This window comes from Pimephales promelas, chromosome 17 (genome assembly GCF_988280905.1).
Source record: "Pimephales promelas chromosome 17, fPimPro1.hap1.1, whole genome shotgun sequence".
Lineage (NCBI taxonomy): Eukaryota > Metazoa > Chordata > Actinopteri > Cypriniformes > Leuciscidae > Pimephales > Pimephales promelas.
The window spans coordinates 5,377,994-5,399,805 of NC_142785.1; the positions used below are offsets into that span (position 1 = coordinate 5,377,994).

Consider the following 21,812-nt stretch of genomic DNA (forward strand, 5'->3'; position numbering starts at 1 on the left):
GTTCTTTATGCCAACAGTTGTTCTGAGTTTTGCATAACTGTATGTAATTATTTAAAGGTTGACTTTTTTTGTATTAAAAACACTTCTTTTATTGGTCAGATGAAATATGCACATTTTTTGAGATAGGGATTTTGGGTTTTCATGAGCTGTATGCCCACATCATCAGTATTAAAACAATAAAAGCATGAAAATATTGAAATATTTCAGTTGGTGTGCAATGAATCTAAAGTTTATTTTTTATCATTACATTATGTAAAATGATGAACTTTATCACAATATGCTAATTTTTTGAGAAGGACCTGAATGCTGTTATGATGTCCTTTGGCTTAGTGTGCTTATTTTTAACATTTAGTCAGCTCAGAGACAGGAGATGAAAACGGTCTCTTTTGGCTTAAAATACACATTTATATAACATTAGTGTTAATTCATGTGTGTTGTCCTGGATATATAAACAAAACACAGTTTATATATATATATATTTTTTATTATGCATTTGAATCAAAATTGCCAAAACAATTTAACATATTAAACATTTAAAACATTACAAAAATGTATGAATATGGTGCATAAACTGCACAATTTCTTGACGCTGACTGGTTCCAAGTCCTGGTCCTTGACTTTGGTTGCCAAGCGGGGCATTTTGTGTGGAGATGAGCGAGCGGTCCACATCTGCATTATCCTGTTGAAGGAACACGCATATCATGTCACACTGACCAGATTTAATGAGTGATTCTTAGAGAAAATCTTAATACTTGTTTCCTTCTACAATATCAATATGAGGCTTCTATAAACTGAATATGATTCTAGTCATGTATTAAATTATTAAAGTGTTTACATTTTTAAATCTGAAAAAAAGAAGGGAACTTACCAATGCTCTCTTCCGGTTCATCTGGGACCTGGGAGCAATGCTGATCTGGTGCTGGTGTGAAGTCTTTATCCGATCCGTTTTCCTCGGTTTACGATCCTTTTTGACAATATCCACACAGATTTTATTTTTGGGAGCTGGCTGACACACACCTACGTTGCCCTGTTGAAGAAACAAATATAATCATGTTAGGCAGGTTTAATGAGTGCTGCTTGTTGGACTAAATCTAAACATTTCTTTCTAAAGTTTTTAAATAATATATAACCGGATTTGAATAGACGATCTAGTTAAGAAGCATATTTGAAGTCAATGTTTTTTGTTTTTTTGTTATAAATCTGAAAATAAGTAAAATCAAGAGATGTAAGGGACTTACAGATGCTCCCTTTGGGATATTCTGCTCCCTCTGCTTCTGCCACGGCTGTTTAGGGATCCTGAGGCTTTCTCCCAGTTTGGGGGAAACTGAAGGCACAAGTGATCCCTGTGAGGTCCCCGAATTCACAAGTGCACCTTTTGAGATCCTTGGGGCCAAGGGCAGAGGTGGTTTTGGTGGAGACCCAGTGGGCACATGGGCTTGCTGTGAGGATTCAGCCGCTGGTGCTTTCTGTACCCTTTTCTGCATCCACTTACTCTGCTGTGGATGCTGTCGCTCCGGCTTAAGAGTCTCAGAGACATTATGATTTCTCCAATCCTGGGACTTGAGCACAGTTGATCCTGGAGAAAACCAAGTGGGCACAGGAGCATGCTGCGGGGACTCAACAGCCGCTGGCCCTTCCTGTGGATGCTGCCGCTCCGGCTTGAGCGTCTCAGAGACATGACGATTCCGCCAATCCTGGGACTTCAGCACAGTTGATCCTGGAGAAAACCAAGTGGGCACAGGAGCATGCTGCGGGGACTCAACAGCCGCTGGTCCTTCCTGTGGATGCTGCCGCTCCGGCTTGACAGTCTCAGACAAATGACGATTCCGCCAATCCTGGGACTTTGGCACTGGCGATCCTAATGGAGTCCTGGTGGGCACAGGAGCCTCTGCTTCTTCTACCTAGTCAAGTCAAGACACATTTATTTATATAGCGCTTTTAACAAAACAGATTGTATCAAAGCAGCTTCACAGTGATAACATGAAAATAATACAACACAGATCAATTATATTGTTGAATATTAAACGCACCTCCAGTGGTCCACACCAGGTGAAGTCCCCAAACTCGGGCAACTCAGAGATGGGTATTTCAACCTCCACAATAGCCCACCACTCTCCTGCTGCAAGGGCCCTGGAGAGCTCCTCTGAGTCTTCCCGACATAAGGGCTGCTCTCTTGACATACTCATGATGATATCTGAAGAACTGAACAATACTGATATTGGACAATCTCTAGAACACTGTGAAAGACAGAGAAATGGAAGAGATGAGTTGAGCAAACACATATATGAACCTGGAAGCTGATTGTCTTAGTTATCAAATAAATGCATAGTTGAAAAAAAGCAATTTTGCCCATGGCTGTCAATCAGAAGAAGCAATCTCCTCCTTAAAATCTATTCAAAATGAACAATTAAGCTTCTTGACTTTATGAATTATTTATAAATGATTAAATGTAACTATTAATGTGGACAACTAAGATACATATAATGTATAGGCCTATATATAATTATTGTATGTGAAAATGTCAGTGTCAGTATTTGCTTTCTACCATGCACAATTAAAAATGTCACTGAACGTTTGATGTTTAATTGTAACAATGAGCACTCACACACACACCAAACCAAGACACACACACAAACTGATTTTGCACTTTGGACTAGTCAATAAAATGTATATCATGCCTGGTAGTCAAGGCACATTTTTTTTACTGCACGAATTGAAGAGGATGACAGCAATAAATACTCTAGCGCTAATTAACAAACCAATGAGAATAAATATTCAAATAATTTGTCTGTCCAAAAGGGCCATAAAAGGCATAAGGAGTCTAAATAAAAATTACATCCTTTTGCGTATCAGTTACAGTCAGAGATACAGAGATAACCATTAAGCTTTCATTATATAATGTGTCATGAGATCTGCTGGTTGGTCAATATAAAGGATCTCAAGGCAAGAGAAATTGAAAAGCTGCGGAGTTTCTCGCAAAGATAAGATAATGTTTATGCTCTTCATATACGCATAGGGTGATATCAGCTAAATTGGGCCACTTTTTGGTAAATCGTTTGGGACAATAATACAATACCATATATGCAGTATCCATGTGTTTTTATGATTAATTATGACTGTTTTTGATACATTTGTGTTGAAATTTTGTAATAAAATAAAATAATTTAGGCCCTACAGTTCTTGAAACATCAGAAGTGCCGAGTTTTTTTGCATGAGCCGTTTCAGGTAAAATGGGCCAGCTGTTCAGGTAAAATGGGCCAGTCAAATTGCAAAGGGAAATAGCAATTTATCATCAATTATATTTAAACACAATTTCTTATACAGCCAAATTAAACAAACATAGTTCATATGTGCCATTTAAAAACAAAAATGTGTGTGTGTGTGTGTGTGTGTGTCTGTCTGTCTGTGTGTCTGTCAGTGTGTGCGTGCGTGTCTGTGTCTGTCTGTGTGTCTGAGTCTGTGTGTCTGAGTCTGTGTGTCTGTGTCTGAGTCTGTGTGTCTTTGTCTGAGTCTGTGTGTCTGTGTCTGAGTCTGTGTGTATGTGTCTGAGTCTGTGTGTCTGTGTCTGAATCTGTGTGTCTGTGTCTGAGTCTGTGTGTCTGTGTCTAAGTCTGTGTGTCTGAATCGGTATGTCTGAGTCTAAGTCTGTGTGTCTGAGTCTGTGTGTCTGAGTCTGTGTCTCTGTCTCTGTCTAAGTCTGTGTGTCTGAGTCTGTGTCTCTGTCTCTGTCTAAGTCTGTGTGGCTGAGTCTGTGTGTCTGACTCTGTGTGTTTGAGTCTCTGTGTCTGAGTCTGTGTGTGTCTGAGTCTGTGTGTCTGAGTCTGTGTGTGTCTGAGTCTCTGTGTCTGAGTCTGTGTGTGTCTGAGTCTCTGTGTCTGAGTCTGTGTGTGTCTGAGTCTGTGTGTCTGAGTCTGTGTCTCTTGTCTCTGTCTAAGTCTGTGTGGCTGAGTCTGTGTGTCTGACTCTGTGTGTTTGAGTCTGTGTGTCTGAGTCTGTGTGTCTGAGTCTGTGTCTCTGTCTAAGTCTGTGTGGCTGAGTCTGTGTGTCTGAGTCTGTGTGTTTGAGTCTCTGTGTCTGAGTGTGTCTGAGTCTGTGTGTCTGAGTCTGTGTGTCTGAGTCTGTGTGTCTGAGTCTGTGTGTCTGAGTCTGTGCGTCTGTGTCTGTGTGTCTGTGTCTGAGTGTCTGAGTCTCTGTGTCTGAGTCTCTGTGTCTGAGTCTCTGTGTCTGTGTCTGAGTCTGTGTGTCTGAGTCTGTGTGTCTGACTCTCTGTGTCTCAGTCTCAGTCTCTGTGTCTCAGTCTCTGTGTCTGTCTGAGTCTGTGTGTGTCTGAGTGTGTCTGAGTCTGTGTGTCTGTGTCTGAGTCTGTGTGTCTGAGTCTGTGTGTCTGTCTGTGTGTCTGTGTCTGAGTCTGTGTGTCTGAGTCTGTGTGTCTGTGTCTGTGTGTCTGTGTCTGAGTCTGTGTGTCTGAGTCGATATGTCTTAGTCTGATTTCCTGTGTCTGAGTCTGTGTCTGAGTCTGTGTGTCTGAGTCTGTGTGTCTGAGTCTGTGTGTCTGAGTCTGTGTGTCTGAGTCTGTGTGTCTGAGTCTGTGTGTCTGTCTCTGTCTAAGTCTGTGTGTCTGAGTCTGTGTGTCTGAGTCTTTGTGTCTGAGTCTCTGTGTCTGAGTCTCTGTGTCTGAGTCTCTGTGTCTGAGTCTGTGTGTCTGTATCTGTGTGTCTGTATCAGTCTGATTTCAATTTGAAAATTGAAATTAAGCTTGTCTGTGTCTCTGTGTCTGAGTCTCTGTGTCTGAGTCTCTGTGTCTGTGTGTCAGTCTGTGTGTCTGAGTCTCCATCTGTGTGTATCTGTGTCTGAGTCTGTGTCTATTTGTGTGTGTGTGTGTGTGTGTGTGTGTGTGTGTGTGTGTGTGTGTGTGTGTGTGTGTGTGTGTGTGTGTGTGTGTGTGTGTGTGTGTGTGTGTGTGTGTGTGTGTGTGTGTGTGTCAAAGATGATGGCCCATTTTAGCTGAAACCATGTTGCCCATTTTACCTTAGTGGGTTAAGGTAAATTGGGCCGCCAAGAAAAACATCACTTTTACAAAAAATATGTTTATATACCAAACTAACAACATTATTTCTGATTAATGCCATCGAGACAGACAGTATGCATAGTTTTTTTATGAGCATGTTTGTTTTTTTATTGATGTATCATCCTTATAATAGTTCAGTGCAATTTGGTATGCCAGGCTACTTACCATGCAGCTTTCTGGTGTAGTCTCGATTTGAATTATTCCCCCGCCCACCATAGCAACCATAAACCAATCTTATCAACTGTTATTTGTCAAGCACAGTTATGACAACAGTTTGAAATCCTTTGCAATCATTGGCTCTAAATTCCAGAGGAGCTGGGACCCCCAAACCTTAAATGGCCCATTTTACCTGATGGCCCATTTTACCTGATATCACCTACATGTTTAAATGGTCATTTGTTGATTTCATCTGATTGAAAGAATAATGTGTCATTATAATTATAAAGAATATAGGAGATTATCACCCGTGTATGGGAGCATATCAACAAATAGCTAACGTTAGGCCTATATAAAAAACATCAAACCCAATTCAGCCTACAGCCTATTAAATTTGTGCACACAAATTACAACTGATATCATTAATTTATGCTTAGATTCAATAGCATTATATTGTTAAAGTAGATTATATTCTGAGTAATGCAATTATGTAATAAAATTCAAATATTCAACCCCTGAATAAAAAGCCGTCTACTCACCATCACTCGCCGACTCGCTACAAATCGCCAGATAACTTTGCACTCAGTTTCTCAGCGAACGCTCTATGATGTCACAGTAGCGCGAGGCGCTCAAGCATCTCAATGAATGTGAAGAATGTTAGATTATTAAAACGGAATTTTCAATTCAAATACAAACAGTGACAAGTGGCCTATGTTTATTTTATGATTGTTCATAATAAACTGGTAGCTGATGTTCATAACATTTTTGTTCAGCTGCTTTGTTAAATAATTCTAACTGCTAGCTTCTTTCCTAAGTATTTGCTTTCCCTTTGATAAGTTGCATAATTATTATCTCTATCCGTTTTCAATTTCTATGGTTTGCATGTGTTTACCTTCAAGAAATTGTTTTCAGATTGATTTATTAGGCTATTATGAATGTTTTCATCTAATTGTTTGTTGCAAATATTTTGGGTTGTATAATAAGCATATGCTTTAAATGAATACAATATATTTTTGTAGCCGGAGAGTGTGTGTGTGTGTGTGTGTGTTGGTTATATGTGCAAATTCGCGCCATTGCGTAGGTTACATTTGAGAGGGAACAGTTTACGGTTGGTAATCCAATGTACACACAGCAATGCTTTCCTTTGAGGCGCTCCAGATATTCCAAAAGTCATTTCTCGGCCAAATATTGTTCTATCCTAACAAACCATAATCAATGAAAGTTTACACACAAGAAACCGGCCTCGCGACTCTCGCCATCTAGACACGGTGGAAGTTACCTGATTGTGACTGATGGCCGAATTAACAAAACACATAATAAATTAGCAAAGGGGATAAAGTCTGAAGTAAAGTGATGTAATGACGAATGAACAGTTTATCTGGATAGAATTTTAGGCCACTTTTTCAAAACTCTTCACACAGAGAGCACAACATCAGTCTATGAGCTAAACTGTTCATCATCATTTATTGTTTGGGGCAAAATGCCTGAAATTACTACATCTTTCAAATTACATAAATAAATGTCTTATTTAGACATAAACTTCACCAACACATGCCTGACTACAGGTCAGTTTGCACGTTTAGGCTACATACTCTTTTCAAAATTGTTAGACTAAAGTTAAAAATCAAAATGTTTCAGACAGTAATGTTCTACAGTAATACTACCATAATGAAATATATTCTGAATCTAAAAAATTAAGAAGCCAACTATCAAAATAACAAGCTGAACACCCCAGTGTTTTCGATTTCATTACCATTTGTACAAAATAATAATAATTTTGTACTACAATGTAAACATGGACTATGTAGGCTAATGCAGAGCTTTATACAGTAAGTTGAGTGTCATTCTTGTTTTGTAAAAAAAAAAAAATTACAAAAGAAAAAATGTATAATGCTGTTTGATGGTTTTTTTTTTTTTGTTTTTTTTTTTGACAAAGTGTGTTTGTTAGAGCTGTATGCCAAAATCATCAGTATTAAAACAATAAAAGCCTGAAAATATTGAAATATTTCAGTTGGTGTGAATCTTGAAATATTTGAAATTGAAATATTTCAGTTGGTGTGAATCTAAAATATATGAAAGTTTAATTTTTATCATTACATTATGGAAAATGATGAACTTTATCACAATATGCTAATTTTTTGAGAAGGACCTGAATGCTGTTATGATGTTGTCCTTTGGCTTATAGTGTGCTTATTTTTAACATTTAATCAGCTCAGAGACAGGAGATGAAAACGGTCTCTTTTGGCTTAAAATACACATTTATATAACATTAGTGTTAATTCACGTGTGTTGACCTGGATATATAAACAAAAACACAGTTTAAATTGATTTATTTTTTTATTATGCATTTGAATCAAAATTGCCAAAACAATTTAACATATTAAACATTTAAAACATTACAAAAATGTATGAATATGGTGCATAAACTGCACAATTTCTTGACGCTGACTGGTTCCAGGTCCTGGTCCTTGACTTTGGTTGCCAAGCGGGGCATTTTGTGTGGAGATGAGCGAGCGGTCCACATCTGCATTATCCTGTTGAAGGAACACGCATATCATGTCACACTGACCAGATTTAATGAGTGATTCTTAGAGAAAATCTTAATACTTGTTTCCTTCTACAATATCAATATGAGGCTTCTATAAACTGAATATGATTCTAGTCATGTATTAAATTATTAAAGTGTTTACATTTTTAAATCTGAAAAAAAGAAGGGAACTTACCAATGCTCTCTTCCGGTTCATCTGGGACCTGGGAGCAATGCTGATCTGGTGCTGGTGTGAAGTCTTTATCCGATCCGTTTTCCTCGGTTTACGATCCTTTTTGACAATATCCACACAGATTTTACTTTTGGGAGCTGGCTGACACACACCTACGTTGCCCTGTTGAAGAAACAAATATAATCATGTTAGGCAGGTTTAATGAGTGCTGCTTGTTGGACTAAATCTAAACATTTCTTTCTAAAGTTTTTAAATAATATATAACCGGATTTGAATAGACGATCTAGTTAAGAAGCATATTTGAAGTCAATGTTTTTTGTTTTTTTGTTATAAATCTGAAAATAAGTAAAATCAAGAGATGGAAGGGACTTACAGATGCTCCCTTTGGGATATTCTGCTCCCTCTGCTTCTGCCACGGCTGTTTAGGGATCCTGAGGCTTTCTCCCAGTTTGGGGGAAACTGAAGGCACAAGTGATCCCTGTGAGGTCCCCGAATTCACAAGCGCACCTTTTGGGATCCTTGGGGCCAAGGGCAGAGGTGGTTTTGGTGGAGACCCAGTGGGCACAGGGGCTTGCTGTGAGGATTCAGCCGCTGGTGCTTTCTGTACCCTTTTCTGCATCCACTTACTCTGCTGTGGATGCTGTCGCTCCGGCTTAAGAGTCTCAGAGACATTATGATTTCTCCAATCCTGGGACTTGAGCACAGTTGATCCTGGAGAAAACCAAGTGGGCACAGGAGCATGCTGCGGGGACTCAACAGCCGCTGGCCCTTCCTGTGGATGCTGCCGCTCCGGCTTGAGCGTCTCAGAGACATGACGATTCCGCCAATCCTGGGACTTCAGCACAGTTGATCCTGGAGAAAACCAAGTGGGCACAGGAGCATGCTGCGGGGACTCAACAGCCGCTGGTCCTTCCTGTGGATGCTGCCGCTCCGGCTTGACAGTCTCAGACAAATGACGATTCCGCCAATCCTGGGACTTTGGCACTGGCGATCCTAGTGGAGTCCTGGTGGGCACAGGAGCCTCTGCTTCTTCTACCTAGTCAAGTCAAGACACATTTATTTATATAGCGCTTTTAACAAAACAGATTGTATCAAAGCAGCTTCACAGTGATAACATGAAAACAATACAACACAGATCAATTATATTGTTGAATATTGAACGCACCTCCAGTGGTCCACACCAGGTGAAGTCCCCAAACTCGGGCAACTCAGAGATGGGTATTTCAACCTCCACAATAGCCCACCACTCTCCTGCTGCAAGGGCCCTGGAGAGCTCCTCTGAGTCTTCCTGACATAAGGGCTGCTCTCTTGACATACTCATGATGATATCTGAAGAACTGAACAATACTGATATTGGACAATCTCTAGAACACTGTGAAAGACAGAGAAATGGAAGAGATGAGTTGAGCAAACATATGAACCTGGAAGCTGATTGTCTTAGTTATCAAATAAATGCATAGTTGAAAAAATCAATTTTGCCCATGGCTGTCAATCAGAAGAAGCAATCTCCTCCTTAAAATCTATTCAAAATGAACAATTAAGCTTCTTGACTTTATGAATTATTTATAAATGATTAAATGTAACTACTAATGTGGACAACTAAGAGACATATAATGTATATAATATATATATAATTATTGTATGTGAAAATGTCAGTGTCAGTATTTGCTTTCTACCATGCACAATTAAAAATGTCACTGAACGTTTGATGTTTAATTGTAACAATGAGCACTCACACACACACCAAACCAAGACACACACACAAACTGATTTTGCACTTTGGACTAGTCAATAAAATGTATATCATGCCTGGTAGTCAAGGCACATTTTTTTTACTGCACGAATTGAAGAGGATGACAGCAATAAATACTCTAGCGCTAATTAACAAACCAATGAGAATAAATATTCAAATAATTTGTCTGTCCAAAAGGGCCATAAAAGGCATAAGGAGTCTAAATAAAAATTACATCCTTTTGCATATCAGTTACAGTCAGAGATACAGAGATAACCATTAAGCTTTCATTATATAATGTGTCATGAGATCTGCTGGTTGGTCAATATAAAGGATCTCAAGGCAAGAGAAATTGAAAAGCTGCGGAGTTTCTCGCAAAGATATGATAATGTCTATGCTCTTCATATACGCATACATGTTTAAATGGTCATTTGTTGATTTCATCTGATTGAAAGAATAATGTGTCATTATAATTATAAAGAATATAGGAGATTATCACCCGTGTATAGGAGCATATCAACAAATAGCTAACGTTAGGCCTATATAAAAAAACATCAAACCCAATTCAGCCTACAGCCTATTAAATTTGTGCACACAAATTACAACTGATATCATTAATTTATGCTTAGATTCAATAGCATTATATTGTTAAAGTAGATTATATTCTGAGTAATGCAATTATGTAATAAAATTCAAATATTCAACCCCTGAATAAAAAGCCGTCTACTCACCATCACTCGCCGACTCGCTACAAATCGCCAGATAACTTTGCACTCAGTTTCTCAGCGAACGCTCTATGATGTCACAGTAGCGCGAGGCGCTCAAGCATCTCAATGAATGTGAAGAATGTTCGATTATTAAAAAGGAATTTTCAATTCAAATACAAACAGTGACAAGTGGCCTATGTTTATTTTATGATTGTTCATAATAAACTGGTAGCTGATGTTCATAACATTTTTGTTCAGCTGCTTTGTTAAATAATTCTAACAGCTAGCTTCTTTCCTAAGTATTTGCTTTCCCTTTGATAGGTTGCATAATTATTATCTCTATCCGTTTTCAATTTCTATGGTTTGCATGTGTTTATCTTAAAAAAAATGTTTTCAGATTGATTTATTATTATGAATGTTTTCATCTAATTGTTTGTTGCAAATATTTTGGGTTGTATAATAAGCATATGCTTTAAATGAATACAATATATTTTTGTAGCCGGAGAGTGTGTGTGTGTGTGTGTGTGTGTGTGTGTTGGTTATATGTGCAAATTCGCGCCATTGCGTAGGTTACATTTGAGAGGGAACAGTTTACGGTTGGTAATCCAATGTACACACAGCAATGCTTTCCTTTGAGGCGCTCCAGATATCCCAAAATTCATTTCTCGGCCAAATATTGTTCTATCCTAATAAACCATAATCAATGAAAGTTTACACACAAGAAACCGGCCTCGCGACTCTCGCCATCTAGACACGGTGGAAGTTACCTGATTGTGACTGATGGCCGAATTAACAAAACACATTATAAATTAGCAAAGGGGATAAAGTCAGAAGTAAAGTGATGTAATGACGAATGAACAGTTTATCCAACACTATCTCACGACCAATTCGTACGAATTCGACGCATGATTAAAAAGTGGCTAATTCGTACTAATTCGTACGACCTCACTCGTACTAATTCGTACGATTTGTCTAAACCCACGTGATGGTTAGGTTTAGGGGCGGGGTAAGGGGTAGGTCATTCGTACGAATTCATACGAATTGGCCAATTCGTAAAATATGTACGATTTAGCAAAATCGTATTAATTCGTACGAGTGAGGTCGTATGAATTGTTACGAATTAGCCACTTTTTAATCATTCGTCGAATTCGTACGACTTGGTCGTGAGATCGGGTTGGTTTATCTGGATAGAATTTTAGGCCACTTTTTCAAAACTTCACACAGAGAGCACAACATCAGTCTATGGGCTAAACTGTTCATCATCATTTATTGTTTGGGGCAAAATGCCTGAAATTACTACATCTTTCAAATTACATAAATAAATGTCTTATTTAGACATAAACTTCACCAACACATGTAGGCCTAACTACAGGTCAGTTTGCACGTTTAGGCTACATACTCTTTTCAAAATTGTTAGACTAAAGTTAAAAATCAAAATGTTTCAGACAGTAATGTTCTACAGTAATACTATGAAATATATTCTGAATCTAAAAAATTAAGAAGCCAACTATCAAAATAACAAGCTGAACACCCCAGTGTTTTCGATTTCATTACCATTTGTACAAAATAATAATAATTTTGTACTACAATGTAAACATGGACTATGTAGGCTAATGCAGAGCTTTATACAGTAAGTTGAGTGTCATTCTTGTTTTGTAAAAAAAAAAATACAAAAAAAAAAATTTGTATAATGCTGTTTGATGGTTTTTTGTTTTGTTTTGTTTTTTGACAAAGTGTGTTTGTTAGAGCTGTATGCCAAAATCATCAGTATTAAAACAATAAAAGCCTGAAAATATTGAAATATTTCAGTTGGTGTGAATCTTGAAATATTTGAAATTGAAATATTTCAGTTGGTGTGAATCTAAAATATATGAAAGTTTAATTTTTATCATTACATTATGGAAAATGATGAACTTTATCACAATATGCTAATTTTTTGAGAAGGACCTGAATGCTGTTATGATGTTGTCCTTTGGCTTATAGTGTGCTTATTTTTAACATTTAATCAGCTCAGAGACAGGAGATGAAAACGGTCTCTTTTGGCTTAAAATACACATTTATATAACATTAGTGTTAATTCACGTGTGTTGACCTGGATATATAAACAAAAACACAGTTTAAATTGATTTATTTTTTTATTATGCATTTGAATCAAAATTGCCAAAACAATTTAACATATTAAACATTTAAAACATTACAAAAATGTATGAATATGGTGCATAAACTGCACAATTTCTTGACGCTGACTGGTTCCAGGTCCTGGTCCTTGACTTTGGTTGCCAAGCGGGGCATTTTGTGTGGAGATGAGCGAGCGGTCCACATCTGCATTATCCTGTTGAAGGAACACGCATATCATGTCACACTGACCAGATTTAATGAGTGATTCTTAGAGAAAATCTTAATACTTGTTTCCTTCTACAATATCAATATGAGGCTTCTATAAACTGAATATGATTCTAGTCATGTATTAAATTATTAAAGTGTTTACATTTTTAAATCTGAAAAAAAGAAGGGAACTTACCAATGCTCTCTTCCGGTTCATCTGGGACCTGGGAGCAATGCTGATCTGGTGCTGGTGTGAAGTCTTTATCTGATCCGTTTTCCTCGGTTTACGATCCTTTTTGACAATATCCACACAGATTTTACTTTTGGGAGCTGGCTGACACACACCTACGTTGCCCTGTTGAAGAAACAAATATAATCATGTTAGGCAGGTTTAATGAGTGCTGCTTGTTGGACTAAATCTAAACATTTCTTTCTAAAGTTTTTAAATAATATATAACAGGATTTGAATAGACGATCTAGTTAAGAAGCATATTTGAAGTCAATGTTTTTTGGTTTTTTGTTATAAATCTGAAAATAAGTAAAATCAAGAGATGGAAGGGACTTACAGATGCTCCCTTTGGGATATTCTGCTCCCTCTGCTTCTGCCACGGCTGTTTAGGGATCCTGAGGCTTTCTCCCAGTTTGGGGGAAACTGAAGGCACAAGTGATCCCTGTGAGGTCCCCGAATTCACAAGCGCACCTTTTGGGATCCTTGGGGCCAAGGGCAGAGGTGGTTTTGGTGGAGACCCAGTGGGCACAGGGGCTTGCTGTGAGGATTCAGCCGCTGGTGCTTTCTGTACCCTTTTCTGCATCCACTTACTCTGCTGTGGATGCTGCCACTCCGGCTTAAGAGTCTCAGAGACATTGCGATTTCTCCAATCCTGGGACTTGAGCACAGTTGATCCTGGAGAAAACCAAGTGGGCACAGGAGCATGCTGCGGGGACTCAACAGCCGCTGGTCCTTCCTGTGGATGCTGTCGCTCCGGCTTGACAGTCTCAGACAAATGACGATTCCGCCAATCCTGGGACTTTGGCACTGGCGATCCTAGTGGAGTCCTGGTGGGCACAGGAGCCTCTGCTTCTTCTACCTAGTCAAGTCAAGACACATTTATTTATATAGCGCTTTTAACAAAACAGATTGTACCAAAGCAGCTTCACAGTGATAACATGAAAATAATACAACACAGATCAATTATATTGTTGAATATTAAACGCACCTCCAGTGGTCCACACCAGGTGAAGTCCCCAAACTCGGGCAACTCAGAGATGGGTATTTCAACCTCCACAATAGCCCACCACTCTCCTGCTGCAAGGGCCCTGGAGAGCTCCTCTGAGTCTTCCCGACATAAGGGCTGCTCTCTTGACATACTCATGATGATATCTGAAGAACTGAACAATACTGATATTGGACAATCTCTAGAACACTGTGAAAGACAGAGAAATGGAAGAGATGAGTTGAGCAAACACATATATGAACCTGGAAGCTGATTGTCTTAGTTATCAAATAAATGCATAGTTGAAAAAATCAATTTTGCCCATGGCTGTCAATCAGAAGAAGCAATCTCCACCTTAAAATCTATTCAAAATGAACAATTAAGCTTCTTGACTTTATGAATTATTTATAAATGATTAAATGTAACTACTAATGTGGACAACTAAGAGACATATAATGTATATAATATATATATAATTATTGTATGTGAAAATGTCAGTGTCAGTATTTGCTTTCTACCATGCACAATTAAAAATGTCACTGAACGTTTGATGTTTAATTGTAACAATGAGCACTCACACACACACCAAACCAAGACACACACACAAACTGATTTTGCACTTTGGACTAGTCAATAAAATGTATATCATGCCTGGTAGTCAAGGCACATTTTATTTACTGCACGAATTGAAGAGGATGACAGCAATAAATACTCTAGCGCTAATTAACAAACCAATGAGAATAAATATTCAAATAATTTGTCTGTCCTTTTATGGCCATAAAAGGCATAAGGAGTCTAAATAAAAATTACATCCTTTTGCATATCAGTTACAGTCAGAGATACAGAGATAACCATTAAGCTTTCATTATATAATGTGTCATGAGATCTGCTGGTTGGTCAATATAAAGGATCTCAAGGCAAGAGAAATTGAAAAGCTGCGGAGTTTCTCGCAAAGATATGATAATGTCTATGCTCTTCATATACGCATACATGTTTAAATGGTCATTTGTTGATTTCATCTGATTGAAAGAATAATGTGTCATTATAATTATAAAGAATATAGGAGATTATCACCCGTGTATAGGAGCATATCAACAAATAGCTAACGTTAGGCCTATATAAAAAAACATCAAACCCAATTCAGCCTACAGCCTATTAAATTTGTGCACACAAATTACAACTGATATCATTAATTTATGCTTAGATTCAATAGCATTATATTGTTAAAGTAGATTATATTCTGAGTAATGCAATTATGTAATAAAATTCAAATATTCAACCCCTGAATAAAAAGCCGTCTACTCACCATCACTCGCCGACTCGCTACAAATCGCCAGATAACTTTGCACTCAGTTTCTCAGCGAACGCTCTATGATGTCACAGTAGCGCGAGGCGCTCAAGCATCTCAATGAATGTGAAGAATGTTCGATTATTAAAAAGGAATTTTCAATTCAAATACAAACAGTGACAAGTGGCCTATGTTTATTTTATGATTGTTCATAATAAACTGGTAGCTGATGTTCATAACATTTTTGTTCAGCTGCTTTGTTAAATAATTCTAACAGCTAGCTTCTTTCCTAAGTATTTGCTTTCCCTTTGATAGGTTGCATAATTATTATCTCTATCCGTTTTCAATTTCTATGGTTTGCATGTGTTTATCTTAAAAAAAATGTTTTCAGATTGATTTATTATTATGAATGTTTTCATCTAATTGTTTGTTGCAAATATTTTGGGTTGTATAATAAGCATATGCTTTAAATGAATACAATATATTTTTGTAGCCGGAGAGTGTGTGTGTGTGTGTGTGTGTGTGTGTGTTGGTTATATGTGCAAATTCGCGCCATTGCGTAGGTTACATTTGAGAGGGAACAGTTTACGGTTGGTAATCCAATGTACACACAGCAATGCTTTCCTTTGAGGCGCTCCAGATATCCCAAAATTCATTTCTCGGCCAAATATTGTTCTATCCTAATAAACCATAATCAATGAAAGTTTACACACAAGAAACCGGCCTCGCGACTCTCGCCATCTAGACACGGTGGAAGTTACCTGATTGTGACTGATGGCCGAATTAACAAAACACATTATAAATTAGCAAAGGGGATAAAGTCAGAAGTAAAGTGATGTAATGACGAATGAACAGTTTATCCAACACTATCTCACGACCAATTCGTACGAATTCGACGCATGATTAAAAAGTGGCTAATTCGTACTAATTCGTACGACCTCACTCGTACTAATTCGTACGATTTGTCTAAACCCACGTGATGGTTAGGTTTAGGGGCGGGGTAAGGGGTAGGTCATTCGTACGAATTCATACGAATTGGCCAATTCGTAAAATATGTACGATTTAGCAAAATCGTATTAATTCGTACGAGTGAGGTCGTATGAATTGTTACGAATTAGCCACTTTTTAATCATTCGTCGAATTCGTACGACTTGGTCGTGAGATCGGGTTGGTTTATCTGGATAGAATTTTAGGCCACTTTTTCAAAACTTCACACAGAGAGCACAACATCAGTCTATGGGCTAAACTGTTCATCATCATTTATTGTTTGGGGCAAAATGCCTGAAATTACTACATCTTTCAAATTACATAAATAAATGTCTTATTTAGACATAAACTTCACCAACACATGTAGGCCTAACTACAGGTCAGTTTGCACGTTTAGGCTACATACTCTTTTCAAAATTGTTAGACTAAAGTTAAAAATCAAAATGTTTCAGACAGTAATGTTCTACAGTAATACTATGAAATATATTCTGAATCTAAAAAATTAAGAAGCCAACTATCAAAATAACAAGCTGAACACCCCAGTGTTTTCGATTTCATTACCATTTGTACAAAATAATAATAATTTTGTACTACAATGTAAACATGGACTATGTAGGCTAATGCAGAGCTTTATACAGTAAGTTGAGTGTCATTCTTGTTTTGTAAAAAAAAAAATACAAAAAAAAAAATTTGTATAATGCTGTTTGATGGTTTTTTGTTTTGTTTTGTTTTTTGACAAAGTGTGTTTGTTAGAGCTGTATGCCAAAATCATCAGTATTAAAACAATAAAAGCCTGAAAATATTGAAATATTTCAGTTGGTGTGAATCTTGAAATATTTGAAATTGAAATATTTCAGTTGGTGTGAATCTAAAATATATGAAAGTTTAATTTTTATCATTACATTATGGAAAATGATGAACTTTATCACAATATGCTAATTTTTTGAGAAGGACCTGAATGCTGTTATGATGTTGTCCTTTGGCTTATAGTGTGCTTATTTTTAACATTTAATCAGCTCAGAGACAGGAGATGAAAACGGTCTCTTTTGGCTTAAAATACACATTTATATAACATTAGTGTTAATTCACGTGTGTTGACCTGGATATATAAACAAAAACACAGTTTAAATTGATTTATTTTTTTATTATGCATTTGAATCAAAATTGCCAAAACAATTTAACATATTAAACATTTAAAACATTACAAAAATGTATGAATATGGTGCATAAACTGCACAATTTCTTGACGCTGACTGGTTCCAGGTCCTGGTCCTTGACTTTGGTTGCCAAGCGGGGCATTTTGTGTGGAGATGAGCGAGCGGTCCACATCTGCATTATCCTGTTGAAGGAACACGCATATCATGTCACACTGACCAGATTTAATGAGTGATTCTTAGAGAAAATCTTAATACTTGTTTCCTTCTACAATATCAATATGAGGCTTCTATAAACTGAATATGATTCTAGTCATGTATTAAATTATTAAAGTGTTTACATTTTTAAATCTGAAAAAAAGAAGGGAACTTACCAATGCTCTCTTCCGGTTCATCTGGGACCTGGGAGCAATGCTGATCTGGTGCTGGTGTGAAGTCTTTATCTGATCCGTTTTCCTCGGTTTACGATCCTTTTTGACAATATCCACACAGATTTTACTTTTGGGAGCTGGCTGACACACACCTACGTTGCCCTGTTGAAGAAACAAATATAATCATGTTAGGCAGGTTTAATGAGTGCTGCTTGTTGGACTAAATCTAAACATTTCTTTCTAAAGTTTTTAAATAATATATAACAGGATTTGAATAGACGATCTAGTTAAGAAGCATATTTGAAGTCAATGTTTTTTGGTTTTTTGTTATAAATCTGAAAATAAGTAAAATCAAGAGATGGAAGGGACTTACAGATGCTCCCTTTGGGATATTCTGCTCCCTCTGCTTCTGCCACGGCTGTTTAGGGATCCTGAGGCTTTCTCCCAGTTTGGGGGAAACTGAAGGCACAAGTGATCCCTGTGAGGTCCCCGAATTCACAAGCGCACCTTTTGGGATCCTTGGGGCCAAGGGCAGAGGTGGTTTTGGTGGAGACCCAGTGGGCACAGGGGCTTGCTGTGAGGATTCAGCCGCTGGTGCTTTCTGTACCCTTTTCTGCATCCACTTACTCTGCTGTGGATGCTGCCACTCCGGCTTAAGAGTCTCAGAGACATTGCGATTTCTCCAATCCTGGGACTTGAGCACAGTTGATCCTGGAGAAAACCAAGTGGGCACAGGAGCATGCTGCGGGGACTCAACAGCCGCTGGTCCTTCCTGTGGATGCTGTCGCTCCGGCTTGACAGTCTCAGACAAATGACGATTCCGCCAATCCTGGGACTTTGGCACTGGCGATCCTAGTGGAGTCCTGGTGGGCACAGGAGCCTCTGCTTCTTCTACCTAGTCAAGTCAAGACACATTTATTTATATAGCGCTTTTAACAAAACAGATTGTACCAAAGCAGCTTCACAGTGATAACATGAAAATAATACAACACAGATCAATTATATTGTTGAATATTAAACGCACCTCCAGTGGTCCACACCAGGTGAAGTCCCCAAACTCGGGCAACTCAGAGATGGGTATTTCAACCTCCACAATAGCCCACCACTCTCCTGCTGCAAGGGCCCTGGAGAGCTCCTCTGAGTCTTCCCGACATAAGGGCTGCTCTCTTGACATACTCATGATGATATCTGAAGAACTGAACAATACTGATATTGGACAATCTCTAGAACACTGTGAAAGACAGAGAAATGGAAGAGATGAGTTGAGCAAACACATATATGAACCTGGAAGCTGATTGTCTTAGTTATCAAATAAATGCATAGTTGAAAAAATCAATTTTGCCCATGGCTGTCAATCAGAAGAAGCAATCTCCACCTTAAAATCTATTCAAAATGAACAATTAAGCTTCTTGACTTTATGAATTATTTATAAATGATTAAATGTAACTACTAATGTGGACAACTAAGAGACATATAATGTATATAATATATATATAATTATTGTATGTGAAAATGTCAGTGTCAGTATTTGCTTTCTACCATGCACAATTAAAAATGTCACTGAACGTTTGATGTTTAATTGTAACAATGAGCACTCACACACACACCAAACCAAGACACACACACAAACTGATTTTGCACTTTGGACTAGTCAATAAAATGTATATCATGCCTGGTAGTCAAGGCACATTTTATTTACTGCACGAATTGAAGAGGATGACAGCAATAAATACTCTAGCGCTAATTAACAAACCAATGAGAATAAATATTCAAATAATTTGTCTGTCCTTTTATGGCCATAAAAGGCATAAGGAGTCTAAATAAAAATTACATCCTTTTGCATATCAGTTACAGTCAGAGATACAGAGATAACCATTAAGCTTTCATTATATAATGTGTCATGAGATCTGCTGGTTGGTCAATATAAAGGATCTCAAGGCAAGAGAAATTGAAAAGCTGCGGAGTTTCTCGCAAAGATTAGATAATGTCTATGCTCTTCATATACGCATACATGTTTAAATGGTCATTTGTTGATTTCATCTGATTGAAAGAATAATGTGTCATTATAATTATAAAGAATATAGGAGATTATCACCCGTGTATGGGAGCATATCAACAAATAGCTAACGTTAGGCCTATATAAAAAAACATCAAACCCAATTCAGCCTACAGCCTATTAAATTTGTGCACACAAATTACAACTGATATCATTAATTTATGCTTAGATTCAATAGCATTATATTGTTAAAGTAGATTATATTCTGAGTAATGCAATTATGTAATAAAATTCAAATATTCAACCCCTGAATAAAAAGCCGTCTACTCACCATCACTCGCCGACTCGCTACAAATCGCCAGATAACTTTGCACTCAGTTTCTCAGCGAACGCTCTATGATGTCACAGTAGCGCGAGGCGCTCAAGCATCTCAATGAATGTGAAGAATGTTAGATTATTAAAACGGAATTTTCAATTCAAATACAAACAGTGACAAGTGGCCTATGTTTATTTTATGATTGTTCATAATAAACTGGTAGCTGATGTTCATAACATTTTTGTTCAGCTGCTTTGTTAAATAATTCTAACAGCTAGCTTCTTTCCTAAGCATTTGCTTTCCCTTTGATAAGTTGCATAATTATTATCTCTATCCGTTTTCAATTTCTATGGTTTGCATGTGTTTATGTGTTTACCTTCAAAAAATTGTTTTCAGATTGATTTATTATTATGAATGTTTTCATCTAATTGTTTGTTGCAAATATTTTGGGTTGTATAATAAGCATATGCTTTAAATGAATACAATATATTTTTGTAGCCGGAGAGTGTGTGTGTGTGTGTTGGTTATATGTGCAAATTCCGCCATTGCGTAGGTTACATTTGAGAGGGAACAGTTTACGGTTGGTAATCCAATGTACACACAGCAATGCTTTCCTTTGAGGCGCTCCAGATATTCCAAAAGTCATTTCTCGGCCAAATATTGTTCTATCCTAACAAACCATAATCAATGAAAGTTTACACACAAGACCCCGTAGAAACCGGCCTCGCGACTCTCGCCATCTAGACACGGTGGAAGTTACCTGATTGTGACTGATGGCCGAATTAACAAAACACATTATAAATTAGCAAAGGGGATAAAGTCAGAAGTAAAGTGATGTAATGACGAATGAACAGTTTATCTGGATAGAATTTTAGGCCACTTTTTCAAAACTCTTCACACAGAGAGCACAACATCAGTCTATGGGCTAAACTGTCATCATTTATTGTTTGGGGCAAAATGCCTGAAATTACTACATCTTTCAAATTACATAAATAAATGTCTTATTTAGACATAAACTTCACCAACACATGTAGGCCTAACTACAGGTCAGTTTGCACGTTTAGGCTACATACTCTTTTCAAAATTGTTAGACTAAAGTTAAAAATCAAAATGTTTCAGACAGTAATGTTCTACAGTAATACTACCATAATGAAATATATTCTGAATCTAAAAAATTAAGAAGCCAACTATCAAAATAACAAGCTGAACACCCCAGTGTTTTCGATTTCATTACCATTTGTACAAAATAATAATAATTTTGTACTACAATGTAAACATGGACTATGTAGGCTAATGCAGAGCTTTATACAGTAAGTTGAGTGTCATTCTTGTTTTGTAAAAAAAATAAATGTATAATGCTGTTTGATAATGGTTTTTTTGAGAAAGTGTGTTTGTTAGGTGAAAACTTCTGCTTATGGAAGAATGAGTTGATTTGAGAGATGTATGAAGTGTTTTGGTATTTTAGTGCATTTTGAATGTGAAATCAACTGCTATATCAAGTTGGAAGATGTTTAGGAGAACTGTGTATATTTTTTTTTGAAAAAAATAAAAAATTACCAAAGTATTGAGCAATGGGTCCTAGCTATTGTAATAAACTGTAATGAAGGCCGGTATTACCAGACTAACCAGGACAACAGACACTACATGCATCAACATGACTGGTGTCTAACAAACAATCTACTCTCTAGTAGACAGACCGACATACCTGATTTTCTTACTTCTGCATACATATTTAATCTAACATTTAATATTCCATCAAAATGTCTATTTTCAGACAT

General features: G+C 37.3%; 4 protein-coding genes across 4 annotated transcripts; all 4 read right to left on the reverse strand.

Moving 5' to 3' along the window:
• Positions 1 to 467: 467 nt before the first annotated feature.
• On the reverse strand, positions 468 to 2,232 carry LOC148971042 (uncharacterized). Its single transcript, XM_089122471.1, has 3 exons — positions 1,239 to 2,232; positions 869 to 1,027; positions 468 to 679 (listed from the first exon to the last, which is right to left on the reverse strand). The coding sequence occupies exons 1-3, from the start codon at positions 1,482 to 1,484 to the stop codon at positions 542 to 544; spliced, it is 543 nt and encodes a 180-aa protein (XP_088978597.1). The 5' UTR covers positions 1,485 to 2,232; the 3' UTR covers positions 468 to 541.
• A 5,333-nt stretch (positions 2,233 to 7,565) lies between these two features.
• On the reverse strand, positions 7,566 to 9,343 carry LOC148971043 (uncharacterized). The gene is made up of 4 exons (XM_089122472.1): positions 9,110 to 9,343; positions 8,318 to 8,980; positions 7,948 to 8,106; positions 7,566 to 7,758 (listed from the first exon to the last, which is right to left on the reverse strand). The coding sequence occupies exons 1-4, from the start codon at positions 9,263 to 9,265 to the stop codon at positions 7,621 to 7,623; spliced, it is 1,116 nt and encodes a 371-aa protein (XP_088978598.1). The 5' UTR covers positions 9,266 to 9,343; the 3' UTR covers positions 7,566 to 7,620.
• A 3,188-nt stretch (positions 9,344 to 12,531) lies between these two features.
• On the reverse strand, positions 12,532 to 14,866 carry LOC120466817 (uncharacterized). The gene is made up of 4 exons (XM_089122473.1): positions 13,926 to 14,866; positions 13,275 to 13,796; positions 12,905 to 13,063; positions 12,532 to 12,715 (listed from the first exon to the last, which is right to left on the reverse strand). Exons 1-4 carry the CDS (start codon positions 14,175 to 14,177, stop codon positions 12,578 to 12,580), a joined length of 1,071 nt encoding a protein of 356 aa, XP_088978599.1. The 5' UTR covers positions 14,178 to 14,866; the 3' UTR covers positions 12,532 to 12,577.
• Positions 14,867 to 17,352: 2,486 nt separating this feature from the next.
• Positions 17,353 to 21,737, reverse strand: LOC148971044 (uncharacterized). The gene is made up of 4 exons (XM_089121812.1): positions 18,747 to 21,737; positions 18,096 to 18,617; positions 17,726 to 17,884; positions 17,353 to 17,536 (listed from the first exon to the last, which is right to left on the reverse strand). The coding sequence occupies exons 1-4, from the start codon at positions 18,996 to 18,998 to the stop codon at positions 17,399 to 17,401; spliced, it is 1,071 nt and encodes a 356-aa protein (XP_088977938.1). The 5' UTR covers positions 18,999 to 21,737; the 3' UTR covers positions 17,353 to 17,398.
• Between the last annotated feature and the right edge of the window lie 75 nt (positions 21,738 to 21,812).

Coding starts and splice junctions, on each gene's coding strand:
- LOC148971042 (XM_089122471.1), bottom strand. CDS start 1,484: ATGCAGAAAAGGGTACAGAAAGCACCAGCGGCTGAATCCTCACAGCAA. Junction 1,028..1,238: donor ATATCCCAAAGGGAGCATCT/GTAAGTCCCTTA, acceptor TTTCTTCAACAG/GGCAACGTAGGTGTGTGTCA. Junction 680..868: donor TGAACCGGAAGAGAGCATTG/GTAAGTTCCCTT, acceptor TTCCTTCAACAG/GATAATGCAGATGTGGACCG.
- LOC148971043 (XM_089122472.1), bottom strand. CDS start 9,265: ATGAGTATGTCAAGAGAGCAGCCCTTATGTCAGGAAGACTCAGAGGAG. Junction 8,107..8,317: donor ATATCCCAAAGGGAGCATCT/GTAAGTCCCTTC, acceptor TTTCTTCAACAG/GGCAACGTAGGTGTGTGTCA. Junction 7,759..7,947: donor TGAACCGGAAGAGAGCATTG/GTAAGTTCCCTT, acceptor TTCCTTCAACAG/GATAATGCAGATGTGGACCG.
- LOC120466817 (XM_089122473.1), bottom strand. CDS start 14,177: ATGTGTTTGCTCAACTCATCTCTTCCATTTCTCTGTCTTTCACAGTGT. Junction 13,797..13,925: donor CCTGGTGTGGACCACTGGAG/GTGCGTTTAATA, acceptor TGACTTGACTAG/GTAGAAGAAGCAGAGGCTCC. Junction 12,716..12,904: donor TGAACCGGAAGAGAGCATTG/GTAAGTTCCCTT, acceptor TTCCTTCAACAG/GATAATGCAGATGTGGACCG.
- LOC148971044 (XM_089121812.1), bottom strand. CDS start 18,998: ATGTGTTTGCTCAACTCATCTCTTCCATTTCTCTGTCTTTCACAGTGT. Junction 18,618..18,746: donor CCTGGTGTGGACCACTGGAG/GTGCGTTTAATA, acceptor TGACTTGACTAG/GTAGAAGAAGCAGAGGCTCC. Junction 17,885..18,095: donor ATATCCCAAAGGGAGCATCT/GTAAGTCCCTTC, acceptor TTTCTTCAACAG/GGCAACGTAGGTGTGTGTCA.